This window comes from Choloepus didactylus, chromosome 4 (assembly GCF_015220235.1).
Source record: "Choloepus didactylus isolate mChoDid1 chromosome 4, mChoDid1.pri, whole genome shotgun sequence".
NCBI lineage: Eukaryota > Metazoa > Chordata > Mammalia > Pilosa > Megalonychidae > Choloepus > Choloepus didactylus.
The window spans coordinates 34263320-34287163 of NC_051310.1; the positions used below are offsets into that span (position 1 = coordinate 34263320).

Sequence of the window (23844 nt, forward strand, 5' to 3'; positions counted from 1 at the left end):
AAAACTTTGGAGCAGACACCAGTCACGTGCCTTCCCAGCTAACAGAGGTTTTCCGGACACCACTGGCCATCCTCCATTGAAGGTACCCGATTGCTGATGTGTTACCTTGGACACTTTATGGCCTTAAGACAGTAACTGTGTAAGCAAATAAACCCCCTTTTATAAAAGCCAATCCATCTCTGGTGCTTTGCATTCTGGCAGCATTAGCAAACTAGAACAACTTCCTATCCCTGTGGCATGCCATGGTGGGCACCCGACTTTGGGGGAAAGCCTGGGTGGCAGAGCCAATCTGAAAACTGGCCAGTGAGAGAAACAAAGAAAAGACAGAGATCAAAGACAGCCAACACGAAAACCCTAGAAAAAGAGACCTCCAGAATAAAGTCATCAAGAAAATTTGATGCCTAGACAGCAAAAAAATCACAACTCACACCAGAAAACACAAAGATATGGCTCAAAGGAATTAGCACATCAACTGAGATTAAGGAGATGAAACAACTAAAGATGTTCAAATAAATCTTCTAAATCAAATTGAAGAGTTGAAAGAAAATGTGACAACAGAGATTAAGGATATAAAGAAGATACTGGGTGGTCATCAGGAAGAATCTGTAAACTTGAAAAACCAAATGGCAAAACTTATGGAAATGAAAGGCACAACAGAAGAGATGAAAAACACAATGGAGACATAGAACAGCAGACTTGGAGAGGAAGAAATAAGGATCAGTGAATTAGAAGATAAGGCATCTGAAATCCTACACACAAAAGAACAGACAGGGTAAAGAATGGAAAAATATGAGCAGGATCTCAGGGAACTGAATGACAACATGAAGCACATGAATATACGTGTTATAGGTGTCCCAGAAGGAGAAGAGAAGAGAAAAGGGGCAGAAAGAATAATAGAGGAAATAATCAATGAAAATTTCCCAACTCTTACGAAAGACATAAAATTACAAGTCCAAGAAGCACAGCATACCCAAACAGAATTGATCCAAACAGACCAACTCCAAGACATTTACTAATCAGATTTTCAATTGTCAAAGACAAAGAATTCTGAAAGCAGCAAGAGAAAAGCAATCCACGACATACAAGGAAGCTTGATAAGACTAAGTAGAGATCTCTCAGTAGAAACTATGGAAGTGAGAAGGCAGTGGTATGATATATTCAAGATACTGAAAGAGAAAAACTGCCAACCAAGAATACTATATCTGGCAAAACTGTCCTTCAAAAATGAAGGAGAGTTTAAAATATTTACAGATAAATAGACACTGAGAGTTCATGAACGGGAGACCTCTACAAGAAATACTAAAGGGAATGCTACAGACAGATAGGAAAAGACAGGAGACAGAGATTTGGAGAAGAATGTAGAAATGAAGACATCAGGAGATAGAAAGAGGGTAGAGATTGGGCATTTGATGCTGAAGGAGTACTGAATGTTCAAGAGGATTGAACATTCAACATAGATCCAGAAATGGATCGCACAATACTGTATGATAGTAGCACAATACTATAAGCATACTGAACAAAGATGACTGTGAGTACAGTTGAAAGAGAAGGTTAGGGGCAAGTATGACACCAGAAGGAAAAACAGAAGATAAAGTCTGGAACTGTATAAACTTAGTGAAACCTAGAGTGATCAATGACTGTTACTAAATGTATGAATATAAGAATGTTTTTGCATGAAGAAGAACAAATGAATGTCAACTTTGCAAGGTGTTGAAAATGGGATGGTACAAGGTATAAAAAATACATTCAATGCAAACCATAGTCTATAGTTAACGGTAACATTGTAATATGCTTCATTAACTGTAACAAAGGCAATATACCAAAGCTAAACATTTATAAGAGGGGGATATATGGGAGAGGTATGGGACTTTTGGCATTGGTGTTGTTGCCTGAACTTTTTATTGTATTTTTTTTTAAGTTGTCTTTTTTTTTTTTCTTCTTTCTTTTTCTCCTCTTCCTCTTTCTTTGTGGAATAAATGGAATTGTCCTCATATAGATTGTGATGGCAAATGCATAACTGTAATTATACAAGGAATGGTGTTTTAAAAGTTCAACTTCAGTGTGAGACCAAAGGAAAAGATGTTTATCTGGTGCAAAATCTATATTTCCTGTAGCAAGCTATATAATTTAACTTGTATGGTCAGTTTAGTGAAACACCATAATTACATGGAACTTTTAATAGGGAGTAAGATCTAGTTGGCTTGTACAAGTTAGTGTGAAGCAAGCCCCAATACATCCCAGAGTAATTTGGGCAAAGAATAAAAACGTGTTTGCAAAACCCCCTTGAGGGACTAGGGAAAAAATGTGGAAATATTAAACATTCCCACCTGGGGAATTACCAACATTCTCACCAGCACTGGGGACCACCAATTTAGAAGGCTGGGCCCTCTATCTCGGGGCTTGCCCTTGTGAAGCTTGTTACTGCAAAGGAGAGGCTAAGCCTACTTATATTTGTACCTAAGATTCAACCCCAGAGAATCTCTTTTGTTGCTCAGATGTGGCCTCTCTCTCTAAGCCAACTATGCAGGTAAACTCACTACCTTTCCCCCGCTACGTGGGACATGACACCCAGGGATGAACCTGGACCCTGCATCGAGGGATTGAGAAAGCCTTCTTGACCAAAAAAGAAATGAAACACAATAAAGTTTCAGTGGTTGAGAGATTACATATGGAGCCGAGAGGACATTCTGGGGGTTATTCTTATGCCTTATATAGATATCCTTTTTAGTTTTTAGTGTACTGGAATAGCTAGAAGAAAATACCTGAAACTGTTGAACTTCAACTCAGTAGCCTTGATTCTTGAAGATGAATGTATAACTACATAGCTTGTGTGACTGTGTGACTCTGAAAATATTGTAGCTCACACTCCCTTTATCCAGTGTATGGACAGATGAGTAGAAAAATAGAGACAAAAAGTAAATGAATAATAGAGAGGGAAGGGGGGGGATGAGATGTTTGGGAGTCTTCTTTTTTACTTTAATTTTTATTCTTATTTTTTTGTGTGTCTTAATGAAAATGCTCAAAAATTAATTGTGGTGATGAATACACAACTATATAATTGTACTGTGAAAAAATGATTGTACATTTTGGATGACTGAATGGTATGTAACTATATTTCAATAAGATTGAATTTAAAAGCATAAATAGTACAATTATAAAAAGTGCTATCATCACTTGTAATTAAAGTTCCACACTAAGGCAAGGTGTTGATAATGGAGTGGTGTATGGGAATCCTGTATTTTATGCATGGCTGCTCTGTAAACCCAAAACTCCCCCTAAAAAAAATTTTTTTTAAATCTCCCTGGCAATGCAGGATATGACTCCCAGGGATGAATCTTGTCCCGGCATCATGGGATTGAGAACATCTTCTTAACCAAAAGGGAGATGTGAAATGAAATGAAATAAAGTTCCACTGGCTGACAGATATCAAATGGAGTTGAGAGGTCACTTTAGTGGACATTATTACACACTATATAGATAACCCTTTTTAGGTTTTGATACATTGGAATAGCTAGAAGTAAATACCTGAAACTATCAAATTCCAACCCAGTAGCCTTGACTCTTGAAGATGATCGTATAACAGTACAGCTTTCAATGGATGATAGTATGATTATGAAAACCTTGTGGATCACACTCTCTTTGTCCAGTGTGTGGATGGATGAGTAGAAAAATGGGGACAAAAACTAAACGAAAAATAGGGTGGGATGGGGAAGATGATTTGGGTGTTCTTTTTTACTTTTTTTATTCTTATTCTTTCTGGTGTAAGGAAAATTTTCAAAAATAGATTGCGGTGATGAATGCATAACTATATGATGGTACTATGAATAGTTGATTGTACACCATGGATGACTATGGTATGTGAATATATCTCAATAAAACTACATGTAAATAAAAAACATATGTATGTTGTTTAAGCCATATACGTGTAATAAAACAATTTTTTTAAATCAAGGTAATGATAAGCACAAAATTCAGGACAGCACTCGGTTGGGGGATAGTTAGGAGGGAGGCAGTGCATTTAAAAAAAAAGGAGGAATGCAATTATACAATATCTATCCTGTTGTGTCTCATTAACTTCACCCAGCATTATGTCTTCAAGGTTCATCCATGTTTTTGCATGCTTCAGGACCTCATTCCTTCTTACTGCTGCATAATATTCCGTATGTATATACCACATTTTGTTTATCTACTCATCTGTTGCCATCAATCCAACACTTGGATTGTTTCTATCTTTTTGCAATTGTGAATAATGCCACCATGAACACAGGTTTGCAAATGTCTGTTTGTGTCACTGCTGTCAGATCTTCTGGGTATATACTGAACAGCGGGTCATAGGGCAATTCTATATTTAATTTTCTGAGAAACTGCCAAACTGTCTTCCACAGTGGCTGTACCATTTTACATTTCCACAAGCAGTGAATAAGTGTTCTTATTTTTCCACATCTTCTCCAACATTTGTGGTTTCCTGACTGTTTAATAGCGGCCATTCTTACAGGTGTGAGATGCTATCTCATTGTGGCTTTGATTGGCATTTCCCTAATAGCTAGTGAAGCTGAGCATATTTTCATATGCTTTTTAGCAATCTGTATTTCCTCTTTGGAAAAATGTCTTTTCATATCTTTTGGCCATTTTATAATTGGGTTGTTTGTCCTTTAGTTGTTGAGTTGTAGGGTTTCTTTATATATTCTGGCTACAAAACCCTTAGAAGATGTATGGTTTCCACATATTTTCTCCCATTGAATTGGCTGTCTCTTCACCTTTTTGACAGACCTTTTTGAAGCACAGAAGTGTTCAACCTTGAGAAATTCCCATTTATGTATTTTTTCTTTCATTGCTTGTGCTTTGGGTGTAAGGTCTAAGAAACTATCTCCTATCACTAGGTCTTGACAATTTTCCCTATTTCTTCTAGGAGTTTTATGGTACCAACTCATATTAAGGTCTTTGATCCACTTCAAGTTAATTTTTGTATAGGGTGTGTGGTATGGGTCCTCTTTCATTCACTGGATCTGGATATCCAGTTCTCCCAGTCCCATTTACTTTATTGAATAGACTCTTCTGTCCCAGTTCAGTGGATTTGGTGGCCTCGCCAAAAATTAACTGACCAAAGATCTGGGGGTCTATTTCCAAACTCTTGATTTAATTACGTTTATCAATATGTCTATTTTTGTGCCAGTACCATGCTGTTTTGACCACTGTGGCTTTATAATAAGCTTTAAAGTCAGGAAATGTAAGTCCTCCCACTTTATTCTTCTTTTTTAGTATGTTTTTGGCTACTTGAGGCCTCCTTCCCTTCCAAATAAGTTTTGATAACTAGCACTTCCAAGTGTGCAAAGTAGGTTGATGGCATTTTGATTGGTATTGCATTGAATCTGTAGATCAATTTGGGAAGAAATGACATCTTAATGACATTTAGCCTTCCTATCCATGAACACGGAATGTCTTTCCACCTATTTAGGTCTTCTTTTATTTCTTTTAAGCAATGTTTTGTAGTTTTTTGTATACAGGTCCTTTATATCCTGTTAAGTTTATTCCTAGATACTTGATTCCTTTGGTTGCTATTCTGAATGGAATTTTTTTCTTAATTGCCTTCTCGGTTAGGTAATCACTAGTGTACAGAAACATTACTGATTTTTCTGCATTAATCTTATATCCTGCCACTTTGCTGAATTTGTTTACTAGCTCAAGTAGCCTTGTCGTAGATTCTCAGGATTTTCCAAATATAGGGCCATGTCATCTGCAAATAATGAGAATTTTGCTTTCTCCTTTCCAATTTGGAAGCCTATTATTTCTTTTCCTTGTCTAACTGCTCTAGCTAGAACTTCTAGCACAATGTTGAATACTAGTGCTGACAGTGGACATCCTTGTCTCATTCCCAATCTTAGGGGGAAGTAGGATTTCACTAATATCAACCACTCAGAAAATGTAAACTTAAAATGTAGAATGTAGGAGAACTAGAGATAGACAGAAACTAGAGAAATGGAGTGGTTACCTAATATGTACAGATTTGTTAGCAAGGTTGATCCTAAATGTTTTGAGAATGGATATAGGTGATGGTAGTTCATTATTGGGATTTATAAGTAATAGTGCCTACTGAAGGTGATACGATTGAAAGAGGTGGTCTTAAGACATGTATCTCACTGATTAATACTACTAATATAAATCACTTCTTGCATGAGCTACTGCAAACGAATGACACTTGCACAAAGAGTTTATAATAGAATGGTATATGGGAAACAGTTCATTTAAAGAACTTAAATACATGGAGTCTAGAATAGGGAATGAGATCTGGTGATTCTGTATAGCTCAATGTAATACCCGGATACATTCCCAAGTATTTTGGGCAGATAACAAAAAAGTATTTGCAAAGTCCTTGAGGGACTGGGGAAAAAACATGAGACTATCAAACTTCCCCATCTGGGAAATTCCTGATATTCTCTCAGGTGTTGGTAACTCTTCATTTAATAAGTCAAGCGCTCAATCTTGAGGCTGGCCCTTATGAAACTTATTTCTGTAATGGTAAAGCTAAGCCTAGTTATAAATATGTCTAAAAGTCACCCAGAGTACCTCTTTTGTTGCTCAGAGGTGGCCTCTCTCTCTCTAAGCCAAACTCATTACCCTCCACCCAATGTGGGACATGACTTTCAGGGGTGTAGGTCTCTCTGGCAATATGGGACATGACTTCCAGTGATGAGCCTGGCCCTGACATCATAGGACTAACAATGCCTTCTTGACCAAAAGAGGGAAAAGAAGTTAAACTAAGGTTTCAGTGGCTAAGAAATTTCAAATAGTTGAGAGGTCATTCTGGAGGTTACTCTTAGGCAAGCTTCGGTCAGATACTGCAAATTGCCACAGTATGCCAAGCCACAAACAACAGTATTCCTGAAAACCCTGAAGAAAACCCAGGGCTCTACTCTAAGATTCGATAAAAGTTTTATTCATTAAGTTTATTTCTCAGAAACTTAAAACCTCCACATTGTTCCTATGTCAGATAAGTCCTAAAACTTGGTGGTACCAGTCTCTCCCAGAACATCAACCAGGTGCATTCCCCTACCCCATAATGTCAACACACCTTTTCAACATGAAAAAGTTAGAAAGACATTGCCCAAATATCCCTGAAGACTGAGGGAACGATCAAATGAGAGGGACGAGTTGTAACAGAGAACTTAGGATTTAACAATGATTATGACTACTGAATCATTATATAGATATTGCTTTATAGTTTCTAGTGTATTAGAACAGCCAGAAGGAAACTCCTGAAACTGAGGAACTGCAAACCATACTATACTTTGAAATTTGCTCTTAACTACTTGTTAAACTGTATGTTGAAATTTATCACTTTTCTGCATATATATTTTACAACAAAAAGTTTTTTTTTAAAAAAAAAGGAGGAATGCAAAGGTACACTTAATTTATGTTAATATTCTAGTTCTTGGGTTGGGTAATATTCATCATATTAAAAATAAATAAACAAAATAAGAAAGGCACCATGCAAGGACCAGTGATGACATGTGTCACAATTAATCCAATTCTGTGGACCTCAGGTATAGATTTAAAAAAAAAAAAAGGTATAGTCACCTCACCCATATATTTCCCATGTCTCAGATGTAGGAAATATGCGAATAAATCCACCTCTCCGATCATTCTCCTCCTTCACCCTCCGCAAAACTTTGATCTAAATGGAAAAAGAAAAAATAAAACAACTGAGTACCTTTTTTGAAAATTGAAAATCCATGTAGTTATAGGGAAAAGCAAGAGTTATGACCCAAGAATATGAAAGAAGCATGAAGGGAGAAATTAATTCCATTTAAGATGTTGTTTTCTCAGTACAAATTTCTCCCATCTTGAATCTTTTCCATTTTAATGTGAGATATGAGTTTGTCATGAATATTATGAATCACTTCTTTTCATTGAACCTTATATTAACCCACAAAAACCTGAAATGAATGATCTTTACCTCCTCCATTGACAGACCAAGCACAGAACCACCTAACTTCCCTGGCACTTTCTCCCGGGCTGAGCCCACAAGGTTTTTCATTTCTGCATCACTGGCAGAGAGAGGACGGGAACGCTAAGAAGAGGAAAAAAATAAAATAAAAAATAAAACCGTTTGTATCATCTTTCTTCATTTTTTTCTATTCATTCCCTCAACATCATCCTTCCTAATATATATAAGCTCAGACCATTTTCTGTTATTAATCTCTTAGACTAAAACTCTGGAAAACAGATGAAAGCTAGTAAAATCAAAGGCAAGAAAGGAAGACAGAATTGCAGGAAAACATTATGGGTTGAGAGAGAAACAAGGGGGCAAAAAAAAAGAAGAAAGTTGTCTCCGTTGAATTCTAAGCTAGTGCTTACTCCTAATCTTGGTTTTAGAGCACATACAGTATTTTCAAGAAGATGGAAAAATTCTGAAAAATGCCTCAATACAAAATGAAATGTGTATTTATTTCAGTAAATAATTATTATACTCTTCTCAGTACTAGGGAAGGAGAGAGAAAAGAGATATATGAAAAAAAAAAAAACAAGGAACAATTTTTTATGTCATAGATGAAAAAGTTGGAATTTGGGATGTTTTAGAATTTCAAGAGGGAAATATTGAGATGAGAGTCATCAGTGACACAGAAAAGTGCTATGATCAAAAGGCTGGAACTCGGGGAAAACTATGGTTGCTGGACTTACTTGGAAAAAGGATGACTGCCTGGGTACTCCAAGGAGGCAGCCAAATGGGCCAGGTTCACTGGTCCCAAAAGATGATGTGGGCTATTTCAGTTTCTGAATGATGAGCAGGGAGGTCACAGAAGTATTAAAGTTTTAAGTGATTTTGGTGATTATTCAAGAAGAGAAATATAAAGGTAACAAAGGAAATCAGTTGGCATGAAATAAAATACAGTATTACTGAAACAGATTAAGTGAATGACAAAATAAGATAAATATATCTGCCAAGTAGGAAGAATAAGGAATGATTCAAGAAATGTGAGTACAAATTTTCTTTTTAGATTCCCAGAAGGAACTTTCACCAGAGGAAAGAGCACCCAAATCAGGAGCTACTGTTTATCTTTCCCTATGTGTAGACTGTGGATGGAAAGGCACTTTGGTAACGGAATTCAATCTTTTCACCAATACCCATGTACCCAAGTAACCAGGAATGGTTTTACTTCTGAATAAAAGGGAGACCAATACATACTAATCATCAAAACTAGCATGGGAGCTGTAAAAAATAGATTTTCTCATAGGCAACTCCATTATAAATACCTATGTAACCAAAACCCATGAAATCAGCAGCTGTAAGCTCCATGTGAAGACATGGATATCTGTTTAGCTTTTACTGCGGTATCTTGAGCATCCAGAACAGTATTTGGCACAGATTGGGAGATCAATAAATATTTATTGTACAAAAAAAATAAATAAATGAGTGTGTCTGCAGAGATCTTTAAAACTTTGAAGAAGAACTTTGGGGAAAAAATTTAACTCTTTTCAATCTCTGGGGATACTTAAATAGTGCGTGTTGGAATGAGAGGGGAATCAAGGGGAAAGTTTAAAGATTCAGGAAGGGAATCAACATAAGTAATATAATCTCTAAAAAATCTCCAAAATATGAATGTTTAATATATAATTTAGAAAATCCAAAATATTAAATGGATACTTTGAGGATTTTTCTCTATTATCACACACTACTTACTGTTTGCTAAAAATACATATCTACTTCACATGTGACAGCATGTAGGTTTGATCTTAAAGTAAATCCTCCGAAGTCAAGTAGCCTTCTTACCTAATGCTACTTAAGGGTTCCAAAAGCATAAGAAGAGCATTAAGAAGAGAGCATTCATTTAAATGAATTAATAAAAATAATTACTTTCTTAAGCATTTTAGAACAGAATGAATGTTATTTAAAAGGGTCAATAAACTAAAATCTATACTAAAAGGTTAATAAGAAAAAATGTTTAAGAAATAGTTGTTACCCATTAGAACAGCTTTAAGGAATGTATGGTCCTATTGATAAGAACATGGGTCCAATTTCTACTGAATGACATCTAATGAGCACCTCCAATTTCCATCTTTGTGGAACTGCTTTACAATTAAACAATATGCCTGGTTTCCAGAGATTGAGATCATACTGACATTGCCGGAAGTAAGCAATGAATTAGCACCTGGAAACTCTCAAACTTCTCTGCTAATCACTTTCAGAGGTGTCTTCCATAAACATTCACAACCACTTTTTTGTTACTTGTAGCCCACAATTCTAGCTCTAGCTATTGTGTGCGTATAAGCGGATTCTTTACATAGGGCATGTATAAATTATGGCTAGTGCTTCTGGCTGGGATCTTTAGGAGGTTAGGGAAAGGAAGGGGCTGAATGGCAATGGCACTTATTAGGTGAATGCAAACAAAACAAAGGAGCACCTTTTTTCTCCCCTGTCCCAGCTTTTTTAACTTTTATATGCTGATGGCAAACTGTCCTTATTGCCACAAATATCACAAGGCTGCAGAGAAAAGGAAAAGGTCAACTCCAACCCAGAGAAGAAAAGGTGAGCAGCAATTCCTCTAATCTCTTCATTATTTAGTACAATCTAAACTATTAAGAGGACTGAGATGGAGAGAAGTAAGAAAAGTTGTAGCAACTAAAGTGTATTTCAAATGCCTCTCTAAAATCCACCCAGGTGTCCTGTGTCTTTGGGAAAGGTGCTATAAAACATAAGACCAGAAAGTGATAAGTATTTTGTTACTCTATGCCTTTCAATAAACTTGAGGTTAGAGAGAAATTTTTTAATCAACATAATATCTACAATACTGGTTTATTCATTATAGAGAACTATACAGATGACCAAGTGCTAAAATCTTAGACCATGGGTTGAATCCCACCAATATTGGTTAATATAGTGAATTATAAAAGGATGTGGCCTAAATTATAGATGCAGGTGAGAAAAAAGAGAATGAAAGAGAGAAGGGGAGAAGAAAGGATAAGAAGGAAAAACAAGAAAAGAGAAATTCTCATGAGTGCCAAGGAGACACTTGAAGCCTACAAGCAAAGCAAAGCAAAGGAAAAAAGGAACCAGAACGATGTGAAAGACCACCAGGACTGTCAAAGGCAAAGGCAAAAAAAGTATGAATGCAAGACATTCTGTGGTTTTGATTTGGTGCATATTAGCCACATTCTCTGGGTGGCAGTTATAAGTCCACATATTCCAGTGGGTTAGCTGAATGCACTAAGGGAATAAAGCTCCTCTGAAATTAGAGAGTACCACTGCTTAGAGAGTAACACACGATTTAAACTACTAGGTGCTCAGATAAAGTTTAAACTGCCAAATTACTGTCTTGGTAAGAATTCTGCTCTGCATCACGCATCAAAGATAACTATGCATCCAATTATCATTAGAACAATTTTATGATTCAGAAATCTGTCCAAAGAAGACTTTATACATCCACCCCTTATAGCTAGGGAAGAAATGACTGATAATGTTAAAATATTGAGCCAAGGAAGGGAAGTATTCATAACAGCCACCCATCCTCACTTGACACAGTAAGGACAGATACTGAATCAGAAAAATGATTTTCATCCTAAAAAAAGCTGGCAGGTACCAATTATGAGAAGAACTGGACAAAACATAGAATAGGAAAAAAGATGAGCTATCCTAAAAGATATCATAATCTAGGGGCAAAAAGTAAAATCTCTCTGATATTGAACACATGTAAAGAAAAAAAATCTCCCAATGCAATTTTACCAAGTTTGGAAATCTGCATTAAAAACCAAGGAACTAGAAATAGCTCAACTTATAGTTGATGCATCTTGCTATCTAGAAAATAAAAGGTAAAATCAAATTTAAAAAGCAAAATGAACTAATGCTATTAAATGAAAGAAAGTAAACAAATCTGAGTGGAAATGGACAAAAAAAGGCTAATAGAGTTTTAAACATAATGAGATCCTGAAGTATACTTTTAAGTTAGAAAATGTAAAAAGAAAGAAAAGAAAGTAGGTAGGCTTACAGCACAGTAAAAAAATATGCAGCATCTGGAAATTTGAACAAAGTCAGCAGATCTGCAAGACATGCATCTTGTTATTAAGGGAATTGGCTTAAAAAAAAAACAAAAAAAAAAAAAACACTTACCAAAACCACTTACAATTATTTTTGAAAAATCTTGAAGAACTGAGGAGGTACCAGAGGACTAGAAAAAAACAAATGAGGTACCATCTTCAGAAAATGTAAGGAGTATGCGTCTGCTGTGTACTGCCTGGTAAGTCTAACTCGAATCCCTAGTAAAATAATGGAACAAATATTAAAAGAAAAAAAATCCATAAACACTTAGAGTTTAATGGGCTCATGAAGAACAGTGTTAGGGAGAAGGCTTTATTTATTTTAAAACATGCTGTAAAATTGATTTTTTGAGGACAAAATTAGGAAAAGAGGGAATACAGCAAATACGTATAATGTCTTTGGGTTTTAGAGACGCATTTGAGAAAATTTCATAAAGTTCTTATTCTAAATTTTATTTCCAATCAGCGGTTAGTGCCACAATTTAAAAAATATAACACAGTGACAAAAACTGAAAACGGTTAAAAGATGTTAACTCTAAAATAGGATAGAGTATCAAGTTAGGAAGTGATTTGGGGAATGGGTATTAAGCATTATTTAGAATCTTCACTAACATCTGGGAGGAGATATAAATAACACAGCAGTGAAATCTGCAGATGCCAGCAATGTAAAAAACATGACTATGGATAGATGAATATCAAAATAACAGCAAATGCTGAAAACGGAAAAAAGACAATCAAAATAGGACTCAAAAGGGTAAAGGAGACCAAATCTCCCTAGGGTAAAGTATGTGGCCAGCACTATCCTAAATATTTGACCTATGTCATCTCATCTCTTTCTCACTTTAACTCCATGTACATATTATAATCACCATTTGGCGGATGTGGAAATTGAGCCTCTAAGAGGTAAGGAAACTTTGTCCATGGTCTAACAGCCAACTAGTGGCAAAGCTCAAATGTGAACCCAGGTTCATCTGATTCTAAAGTCAATGCTCTTTCCACAGTAATATACCGCCTGCCTTGGAACACTGAAAAATAATTTGGGAGCAGGGGGTAGGATTGGACCATAGACACTCAAAGGAAGGAAAAAATGTAGAAAGAAGTAATGCATTAAAAAAGGAAAAGGCAGACAATGGGCAAAAAACTAAATGACATCGCATTCTGGCAGCAACAGAAAAATAAAACTTGATATAGTCTAAATCGTCAGAGCAGAGAATTTCTTTTCTTTTTTTACTTAGCTCTGATGAAATGTATCCTGGCCACTGTGGAGTTGAGAGTACTTCATTAACAGTGACAAAGTGAACACAGAAAAGAACAATAAGAGTCAAAGAATTTGACATGTATAAGGCCGGCTGAATAAAGTCAGAAAGGCTTCGTGTCATGTAAGCAATTTTCAAACATGTTTAACTATATGAGAGAGGTCTTGCTCTCCAACAAGGAAGTGGCAAGGAATGCAGGTAGATGTAGTAGAATGAAAATGAGTAAGAGGAAATTAAGATTAGAAATACATAGCATAGATACTTCTTCGGAGTCAAATTCAGAAGGCTATGAAATGGTCCTTTTAATATTCTCCTTAAGCTGATTATTTCAAGAAATATTTAGAATGTAAGCTCTTTGAAGCCAACAGCCTTGTTTCTGTTTGTTTTTGCCATAGATAGCAGCTAGCACTATCTTGGTATATATAAAACACTAAATATTACAGAGTTTTGAATTCTACCAACTAAACACCAAAGCTCACATTACAAAACCACATTAACCAATTACCAAATCCCCGACAAGGCAACCACTGAGTCTTTTTTTTTTTTTTTTTTCACTTCTTGGATTCATATAAACCATATAAATCACTTTATAAGAAACAGTAGCTAAGAAAGCTACAATTCAAGCTTCCAGGTTTACCAGAAACTGCATAAGCGAGTACAAATGCCAAAATAAATATACTTGAGCTTTTTGCTAAAGAACTAATAGTTGCCAATGACATACTTATTAAGAGAATAAAGTCAGAAAGGCTTTGTGTCATGTAAGCAATTTTCAAACACATCTTTTACACCAAAGCACCAAACAGCAAGAGCAGTACTCCCACTGCTACCCTATCACCTCAAAAATATAGTTAAAAAAAAAGATATGTATAGAAGAAAGTAACAGTTAATCTTGAATACTGCTAACAAGAACAGTAAGAGGGCAAACATGGATCATTCAGAGAGAAATATAAAATAATTTGTTTTTATTTTAAAGGTGGCATCTGAGACACTAATTATGGCTGAGTTTCTGTGATTCATCAAACTGCAAATCACTACATATATGAAATGTCATCTGTTAAGAAACTCAAATTCAGCCCAATACCTAATGAGAAAATGTTTTCAACATTAAGCTACTGATAATAAGTTTCATAAGACGTTTGAACAAAAGAAAGGTCATTTATGAACTATAGTATTTCCTGTCTGGAATATTTTGGTCAAAGCAAAAGTTATGTCTCTGAGCCCTGTTCATCATTTAGATTCAACTAAGGTCATCACAGCATAACCACTATCAGGAAAAGAGCACCCATTAAGTGCCTACACTGTCTATTCTCATATTCTATATCCTAGAAGATCTCTTTGTATTTTTCTTCATTTATACTATTTTATGTTTCTAAATGGCGCAAAAAGCAGATGAACGAAATACATACTAAGAAAAACTAAAAGACTGAGGAACTTTTCGTTTGGGAAATGGAAATACAATTTGAATGAAACCTCCAAATGATCCAGAACTTACCTGCTTGGCATTTGATGACTGAAACTGTGCTGATACTGGACGCTATAAAAGACAGAAAAATGAAGTAAAGCCTTATCTTCTCCTAACATGCCTTTATTTTCCAAACCCTATATCTGCAATATAATAAAAAGAAAAAATGATCTCCAAGCAGAGACCAAAAGCAAGAGTCCTACACTTTGTGGCAGGAAGATTTGCATTTATTATTATTATTATTGAAACTGCTTTCTCCTATAATACACCTATTCCAGCTTCATCTTCTCACCACTGAGAACACACTCTTACTACCAGGTACCGAAGATCTTGCAATTACTCCACCTGACAAATCTGTTTCACACTGTAAATATAACAAATCTACAGTTTCTTTAGCCTTTAAATAAGTGTCCTGTAGGCTGCTTATGGATGAAGTCATGTCATTGCCTAACAATTAGCAAAATAAATGATGAAGATTCGCTACAATCTGCAAAAAGTCGCCAATGAAAACTTGCAGGCCAATTAAGAAAAGGGATCAATTCATCCAAAATTGACATACAGCTATCCCTAGAGTGAAACTTGGCAGGATCTATGTTAAAGCCACACAGAAACATTCACAGTCCTTTTTACAAGAGGTCGAGAAGACTGCTCTTGCCACAGATACTGCAGGGAACAATTTGCAAAGGAATGTCATTGTCTAAATTAAACTTCCCTAGTATACCTAAGTTAATCTCCTACTTTTTCTTATTAAAAATTAAAGAAAACCCTTTGATCTGTGATGATGCATTGATCAAGTACAACCCTGTTGCCTGGTTTCATTTCTAAACCAAGATAATACCCCTTAAAATATAGTACACCCTGTTCTACTTCACAGCACTAAGTAGGGAATAATTCTAGAGCAGGGGGTCAAATAGGCAGCCCACAGACTGAAGACAGCTCAAAGACATGTTATGTTTGGCTTACAAAGTATTTTTTTTTAGTTGAACCAGTCGCCAATATTTAAAAATCAGCTGTCTGATTTCTCTTGACAATAGGAAGATTTGACAATACTTAGCCTATACGCATGCATGGCAATGATCAGCCAGAGCACATTAGCAAAGCAGCTGCCCCTTTTATAGGGGGCAGCACTCTCCAGATAACCTCCATCACATCATTCTTAGCAGTATTAATTAGAACTGGCCCTATTTACTCATTTACATTACCTGCCTGCAGACCCTATAGGCATTTGAGTTTGCAAACCCTGTTCTAACGAAACGTTATCTGAATAAACAATAGTAGGTGAGCTTCTCAAATAGAAAGAACACTACTCTAAGCGGAATGAGCAAGCAAAAGGAAGAACAGGAGGGAGAGGAAGGGAAAAGAAGAGCATTGGGGGAAGAGAAGAAGAAGGTGGGGAGGGATAAAATGAGAGGGAGAGGAAGGGACAAGTAGAGGGAGGGAGAGAAGAAGCTGTTTACACCTTCAAAGAGCTTACAATCTAGCAGAGGAGAAGTGGCCAATTTCAAAGCAACAAATTAATAAATGCAAAACAATGCGACACAGAACAAGTAAATAATGTTGAAACAAAAAGTAAAGATCCTAACAGGTAGGATGGATTTAATAAGAAAAGATCTCCAAAACCTCTGACAGGCAAGGTACTCAGCCCAGATTGAAAGAGAGGAGGAAGGTGGATCTTTCAACTAAGATAAAACATTAAAGGCAAACAAACAGAAGTGGAAACTAGCGGGGTATAATCAGACAGGAAATGATAAAATGATGAAATGAGTAGATAGAATGATTAGCTGATTGGATTAACCAGGACAAAAATGCAGAGTACACAAAGAGTGGAGCAATGCTTGATCAAATGATGTTTCAGACATGCACAAGTTTCTCTAGTATTTATCTCACTCATGGTCATTGAGGGTGCTTTGGAAGAGAATCACTTGGTGAGAAGATACTATTTCAACTGAGCATCTTCTTTTAGAAGCTAGTCTGAAGATCAAAAAAGAATGTGTTAATGACTAGGATTTAGCAGATTCCTCTGTGCCTTATTTGTGAACATAATGAAGGAAAAATAAAGGTAATTTTTAAAAAGAGAGAGAAAGGGAAAAGGAAATACAATGAAAAAAGTCAAGAGAAAAGAAAAAACAAAAATCAGAGGGTAAGTTTGTCTGAAAGCATTGAAAGCACAAGCTATTAGCCACAGCTGAATATAACTGCCTCTTGTCTAGACTGCTCCCCAAATTTCCTGCTCCAAGTGACCCACATCTGCAGGGCCTCAGCTCATTTATTTACATCAGCTGCCATTTTCCAGGAAGCCCCCCTTGGGTTCCGTGTTGCTGAATTTGCTTACCTGAGGTTTCTGGAGAGGGTTTCGTCTGGAAGACTCAAAGGTGGGATAAATTGGTCGGGTTGATGCCCGCTGGGCAGGATCTTGACACACAAATCCTGAGTAAGGAATGCGCAACATTAAAAGCTACCATTTTCTAAAAAATTTACAGGTTTAGCGGAACCCTCTCTTTAGATATACAATTTACAGAGATCCATCCTCAAGAGGATTATGCAGGACCCTCCCATACACATACTCTGCTTGAATTTTGAACCACCATAACTGGAGAGAATCAGGAAAGAAAATATGCAAATAAATCAACCACACTGACTGGGTGCCTAAATTTGATTATTTTTGAGCAACAGATCTAGATTTTTGATGAACTTCAGAGTAAAGGTGCAAACCACTGTCTTAAATACACAGTTGTTAGTAAAAACAAGTTATTTTAAAGCAGCTTCCTGGGAGGTGACTGGAAATAATGTGGGATTTTGTTGTTGGTTTTTTTTTTGCTGTTTTATATACACACACACACACACACACACACACACACACACATATGTACACACACACATACTGTTGTTTTTATTGTGAGAATCCAAAAGCAAATGAGGGACGTTGTCCAGTTACATGATCCACTTCTGAAACTGCTGAAGATGATCTGACAAGTTTCAAAATGGGCTTTGGGTAGATCTTCTATGGCTTAAAAAACTGGACTTGGACTGATTTCACCTGCTTCCTAAAAAGAAGCAGATTCCATCCAAGGAGAATAGAGTAGCTAAGTTTTATAGCTTGTGCTGGTACACCAAGTACTATTTGATCTCAAATATATATAACCATGTCTTTTTAGTGTGCTTTAAAAAAAAATATCTACAACATACCTACCTGACTCCTATCTCCATTTCAAAGTTTTGTCTTCTCTAATCAAAAAGGGATGTCTTCCTTTGACTGCTTCAGTTATAATTACTACAGAAGCAACCATGTTGATACCAGCAGAGACTGTCCAGCAGAAACACAGCCAGACTCTTTTATAACAAGGTTTTTTCACTGGGTTTCAGTTTCCCAGCTCGGAGAAAAAGATACTTTCTCCAGATCTTTGTTTAATTCTCTTCCATAGCTCATAATTCCTGTGCCCCAGGTGTCAGCCTTAGTTGTGGTTCTGCCTCAGGACAGGATGGAGCCAGGGGGAGTAAAACATATAAACATTTCCCTGAAAATATAATTTTTTTTTTGTACAAAACCTTCAGCAGGGTTCAACAACTGCCAGTTGGCAACACCTACAGAGCCTGACAAAATGGATGCTCTGGTTAACTTTTATGTGAGTTGAATTAAAAAAAAAACAGTACTTTAAAAAAACAAAAAACACTACTACTCACCTACAACAGTGAACATATCTGAAATCATACTGGCTTTAATCTTTAGATCCAGAGGTGCATCACTAACAGAAAAGACAAAAGAGCAACTGATAGCTTTGTAGGTTAATGAAATAGCTGCCCTCTAAAGGGCCCCAATATTGCAGTTTCCAAATGTCAGTGAAGAGCAACTCATAAAGCACATCGAATTCATGGAAAAAGAAAAAGAAACCTGGCAAATATCCTAGAAATAAAAACCTGGTGTTAAACTTGTCCTCTCTGAGGCAGGCCCAGCACCCAAGACCCTGGATTCCCTAACAGGCAATCATATTATTCCAGAAGGTCTCGTGCAATTCAAATTTTGCCTGAGTCAAAAAACAGTTTCATTAGCACTGTGAATTTTAGAACTTCAGACATCTAATATGCTTTTTTATGAGTATGCCCGCCATTCAAATTATTTTTTACTGCTGTAATAGTCAAATCACATTCATATGCAAGAGAAGAAACTTTGGCCACCTTTGCACTTTTTTTAAGGCTTCATTTTCTGTTCTAAATCCATCTTTTTAGGCTTGCGAATGAAGGCAAAAAAATAAATTAATAAATACAAATACCAAAATGTCACCAGATGATGCAGCAGGGATCTACATGGACACAGAAACAACATGGCCTGAAAGCAAAAGGCCTCCCTCTGGCAGTGACTGCCATTCTTGGCTTTTGGGTCGAGGTGTTACTCCACGAACCAGACTACCCTGGCTGCTGTACCCAATGCATCATTCTGGGGAGCTCTAACATTGTACAACATGCTTTGCTGTGCAGTCTGCGAAAGGCTGACTTAACAAAAAATGTAGCATAACTAATTTGTAATACCTAGCTTCACCTTTCTATTGAAGCTAAGCCAAACTCCCATCCCACAAAGTAGTCCATCTGTCTTTATTTGATTAGCTGGTATTTTGCCAATATCTCTCATCCTTAAAAACTCAGAAGCTGGGTGCTCTCAGGCATAAATCTCTAGGGTTCTATCACTGTTTAGAAAAGTATATAGCTAATAGAAATTCTGGCTGTAGCTGAGGCTTTGAGCAGAATCTTCTCTGTTATTGAAAAGCATCTTTCTTTCCTTCTTCTAAACAATAGTTTAGTTCAAAAAAAATTTTTTTAAAGATTGCTTAAAGTTTTTAGATTTTAATCTTAGATGGATAGCAGAACATGGGACAGGGAAAAAGAACCAGATATTATCTATACTACAGCTTTGTAGGTTAATTATAGCATATTTGGATTGGACTCTATATAAATCTTTGGTAATAAAGGGAATATAACACCTTATGTATTTCTTTAGCCATAGTAAAAAACCTAAAAAGTTTAAAACAAAACTGGGGATAAAAATGAATGCAAGAATCATCCCTAGGAAACTCAGTAGACAGTAAGCATATACTGGAAATTGACTAAGAAAGATAGGGATCTAGGGTAACCATACAGACTCTGACAACATACCACAAATCCCCCAAATTTAGAGATTCTAGTCATCTTTATCTAAATAACTAGGTGGAAAAGAACTCCTAGTGTTGAGACCACCACCCACCCCCAAAAAAGTGTTTTAGTCCTCTCTTTGAAAGTTTGTCCTTTTCTAGTTGATGGAACTAACTTACCAGGCCAAAGAAGGAGAGAGATTCACTTCCAACAACCATGGCTTCAGAGTGGAATCTATGAGCACATCAAAGCCATAGAGTTCTAGAAATATAACATAACACAATATACAAGATCATTTTCCATGTCACAGCCTAACAAACATCTGGAAGATTCAATCCAATCTACTCCCATTAGACATCTAGAAATTCGCTGAGTATAAACAGTAAATGGAAGTAGAAACAGAGTTTCTTTAAAGTTCAGTAGAAATTAATCAAGCTCCAGGGATAACAAAACAATGCTATAATATTCCACCGTTTTTATCAACCACTATTGATGTTTCTGAGTTATAAGTACGAGCATGATCCTGCTTCGCTTATATGTAAAAAACGGTGGGAAAAAGAATGAAACAAGTGCATTCAAAAGCAATGCTGCTTCGGGCTTGCTCTGGATTGTTCTCCCCACTCTCCAATCCCACCATCCCCACCCTGACCTCCCTGCAACATTCTGAAAAGAGAAAAATCTACCGAAGGCATCTCTCTGGGCATCTTCCATCATAATTTTCCTAAACCAAGATCTTGCTTTCGCAAGCTAGGTGGAGAAAACATCTAAGTGCAAAATACATTTATTCTTTCCCCTCTCCCATGGTTTCAATTTCTTTTTGAAGGTAGAAAATAAAGTACCCTGGCCCAACATAGACAGACAGAAGAAAGGGGAGGGAGTCAATGGCAGTAGAGCAGAAGGACTGTGACAAGCTGTCTCATACCCCTAATATTATTAAAGAGGTGAGGGAGCTGGAGAGCATGTTTCCAGGGCTTCTGGAGTCTTTACTGATTCCTTCCCCATAACTTCCTACCTATTGCAAGGAACAAAAGAAGAACCATGAGCAGCCTTTTCTCCCAGAATGTCAGGCTTTATTTAATAAATTCAGAGATTAGAGGTTAAGTTTGGCGCCTCAGCTGGCAAATTTCACTCTTATTATAATTGAGACCTCTCTACAGAAATCCCAGTAGCACAGTAGTCCTCCTTGGTGTACATATATACCAAATATATCAGACTCTTGGAAGGCCCACCTGCTCCTAAACATCCGACCCTTATGTCTTTCAATAAATTATTTGCACCTTTTCTTCAAGAGAGTAGACTAGCTTCTCTACAGTTGGATCAGAGGCTACGTGCCAGAGTTCCTACCCACAGCACACAACCAGGTATTTTCCAGAAATTCATTCTGAAAAAAATTTCCTTACTTCAAGAAGGATTTTTTCATTTCCTAAACCTCTCAAAAATAAATGCAGACTTCTAAAAAGATGGACCCAAAGCCTCTGTTTTAGAACACAGAATGCAAGAAGAGTACAGTTATATGATGCAGTACCAACAATCCTAGAAGAGGAGAGGCCTGGGCCTTCCTCTTGACTCTACTGTTTATTGACTGTGGAACTTGGGGGAATCACCATTTCTCTCTCTGAGATTTCTTTAGCACCTTTTGGTTTCCTCTATGACTCACCATATGTCAGTATCTGTATGCACTCAGTAGCTCTGTCCAGAAATCCTGTTTATGCACTATGGATTCAGGGAGGCATGCATATTCTAATTATCTCTAGGGAAGAGTTTCTCTGGCTTTCACAGTAATTATTTAGGATTCTGTTTAATTTGCAAAAGTAGGCATATATAAACTATATAAACTATAAAAAATTTTACATATCAACTATAAGAGAGTTTGAATAGGATTACCTTCACGTAACCATGCAAAAGTCACATTATTATCTATACTTTAAAATGCAAATGAAAGGAAGCTCCTTCACGTATCTTCTTTAGGTAACAAATTCACAGCTTTCATGCCCAGTACATTCTTCTGAATATTTTACCTAATCTTCAGTTATCCCACAGAACATAACAACTGCTTTAACCTGAAAAAATATTGGGGTTATAGTACTAAATAAGATATGTAAAAGGAAAAACCTAATTGTAAAATCTCCAAGTCCACGTCAACATTACACAAGAAAGGATGCAATGTGAGACTGACTCAAGAAAAATAACGTTTTCTTCAGCTTTTAAAAGCTAAAGCACAGATTCAAATGCTTAAAAAATGGGTAACATTCATAATAATAGTACAAGAAACAGGATGGGAATAATGATTAATCCACTTATTGATGAGGCTTGCAAAATCAGCCACAAACAAAGACAAATTAGAAACAGAATAACTGTTAATGAGACCCACGATTTAAACACCTCGCGTTAAGCAGCCACCACATTTATTTAACTATATCCCAAAATTAGAGGCAAATTCCAAAATCTCAGTTGGCAGGTTGAGAACCAATATTCTAGAGAAGAAAAAGAAACAACCCAAAGAGGGAAAACACCCTTCACAATGCCAACTCCATTTTCACTCAGGTGACTAAATAATTTGTCAACGCCAAACAATCTCCATGGCGCGTGTCCTCAGACAAAAAATCAACCTTGAATCTATGTCTGATGTGTATCCGGCTTGCATCTATTTACCATTTAAGAGAGAGGGGAGCAACAGACTGGTATGTAATACACTACAACATGGTGCAAAGCCCACCTCACCTAGAAGGCTGGAATTGAAGAAAAGGAATGGGTGAAAAGACAACTGTTGTATCAGGTTTATCTTTTAAAATTAATAACAGCCTAAGAAAAATAATTTGGGCCCTTGGCAATTACTAGAGTCCTTATAATGACCCTTGTAACTTATGATTGGCCTTTTCTGTGGACATTAAAGATTTTAAAAGGTACAACAAAAAAAAGAGTAGTTTGTCCTGCGAATATTAAATCCCCTCATCTTTTAATGCTGTGTGTTTTAGTAGCAGCAGTCTAGAATTTCAAAACTTGAGTATCCAGGATGAGATATACCCAATGTTCCTGTCATTAGTGGGTGCAAATAACCTAGGCTTTTCCAGCTCTGACAGTTACTGGACCCCTGCTCCTTTCTATGTTCCTCTGTATTGGCTTCATCATGACAGAAAGGCAAGTATTTTTGAAGGACTGCTGCTACCACCTTATCCAACTACATTTCCCCAAAATAAATTTCCTTGCTAAGAAATAATATTTTCTTCAGCTTCCAACCAAACCACAACAAACTTGAAAATTGTGACAGTGAGTCATAAGACTAACCTCCTACTCCACATAAACTTCATCTTCCTATTTCTTTAATGCAGCTTCTAGAAAGAGCAATTTACACTTGGTTGTCTTAATTATCTTAATGCCAATTCACTCCCCAACACATAAGAATTTGCTTCTGCTTCCACTCTCAAAACATCATTGGGGATGTGGGGCAAGATGGCAGAGTGGTGAGGTATAGGATTTAGTTACTCCCCTAGGGCAGCTGGTAAATAGCTAGGAACTATATCAAACAGCATTTTCGGGGTCTTCAGTGACCAGTCACACATCGTACACTAGTCTGGAATGGGCGGAACAGCTGAGATCACAGCGAAACCTATAAGTTTCCCTGGCCCAGGGGGCTGGCGCCCCTGTCCTCCAGACAGGGTGAACTGTCTTGGAGCTGGCTCCCTGAGGGAAAAAGAAACAATCTGTGCTGGGAGCAAGAAGGGGGGCTCAACCCAGCCTCAACTGCAGAATTAATTAACAAATTAATTAATTAACTTTTGCAGTTGGGGGTGTTCAGGTGCTGGAGAAGAGCTGAGCTCCAGGAATGGGGGGGACATATAGAAGTGGGCACTGAATCAGACTCTCATTCAGTGGCTCCAAAAAGGCTAGGTTTTTTATTTTTTATTTTTTCCTTTTCTTTTCACACTTCAATAGCCCCTGGCAAGGGCAGAATTAAAGGTGTTGGAGAGTAACTAT

The 23844-nt window shown here is 36.7% G+C and overlaps 1 protein-coding gene across 15 annotated transcripts in view; it reads right to left on the reverse strand.

Annotated features, from left to right (window-relative positions):
• Positions 1 to 23844, reverse strand: part of TTLL5 (tubulin tyrosine ligase like 5) — a 362097-nt gene that overhangs the window by 244379 nt on the left and 93874 nt on the right. For 12 of the 15 annotated variants that reach the window (XM_037832253.1, XM_037832249.1, XM_037832248.1 and 9 more), the window contains 6 exons: positions 20049 to 20130; positions 18430 to 18491; positions 17081 to 17175; positions 14779 to 14820; positions 7955 to 8068; positions 7581 to 7672 (listed from right to left, as the gene is read on the reverse strand). In XM_037832253.1, the coding sequence (XP_037688181.1) occupies positions 7581 to 7672; positions 7955 to 8068; positions 14779 to 14820; positions 17081 to 17175; positions 18430 to 18491; positions 20049 to 20130 (487 nt within the window). The remainder of the gene's footprint in view (positions 1 to 7580; positions 7673 to 7954; positions 8069 to 14778; positions 14821 to 17080; positions 17176 to 18429; positions 18492 to 20048; positions 20131 to 23844) is intronic. The other 3 variants (XM_037832244.1, XM_037832245.1, XM_037832242.1) reach the window with 1 other exon arrangement.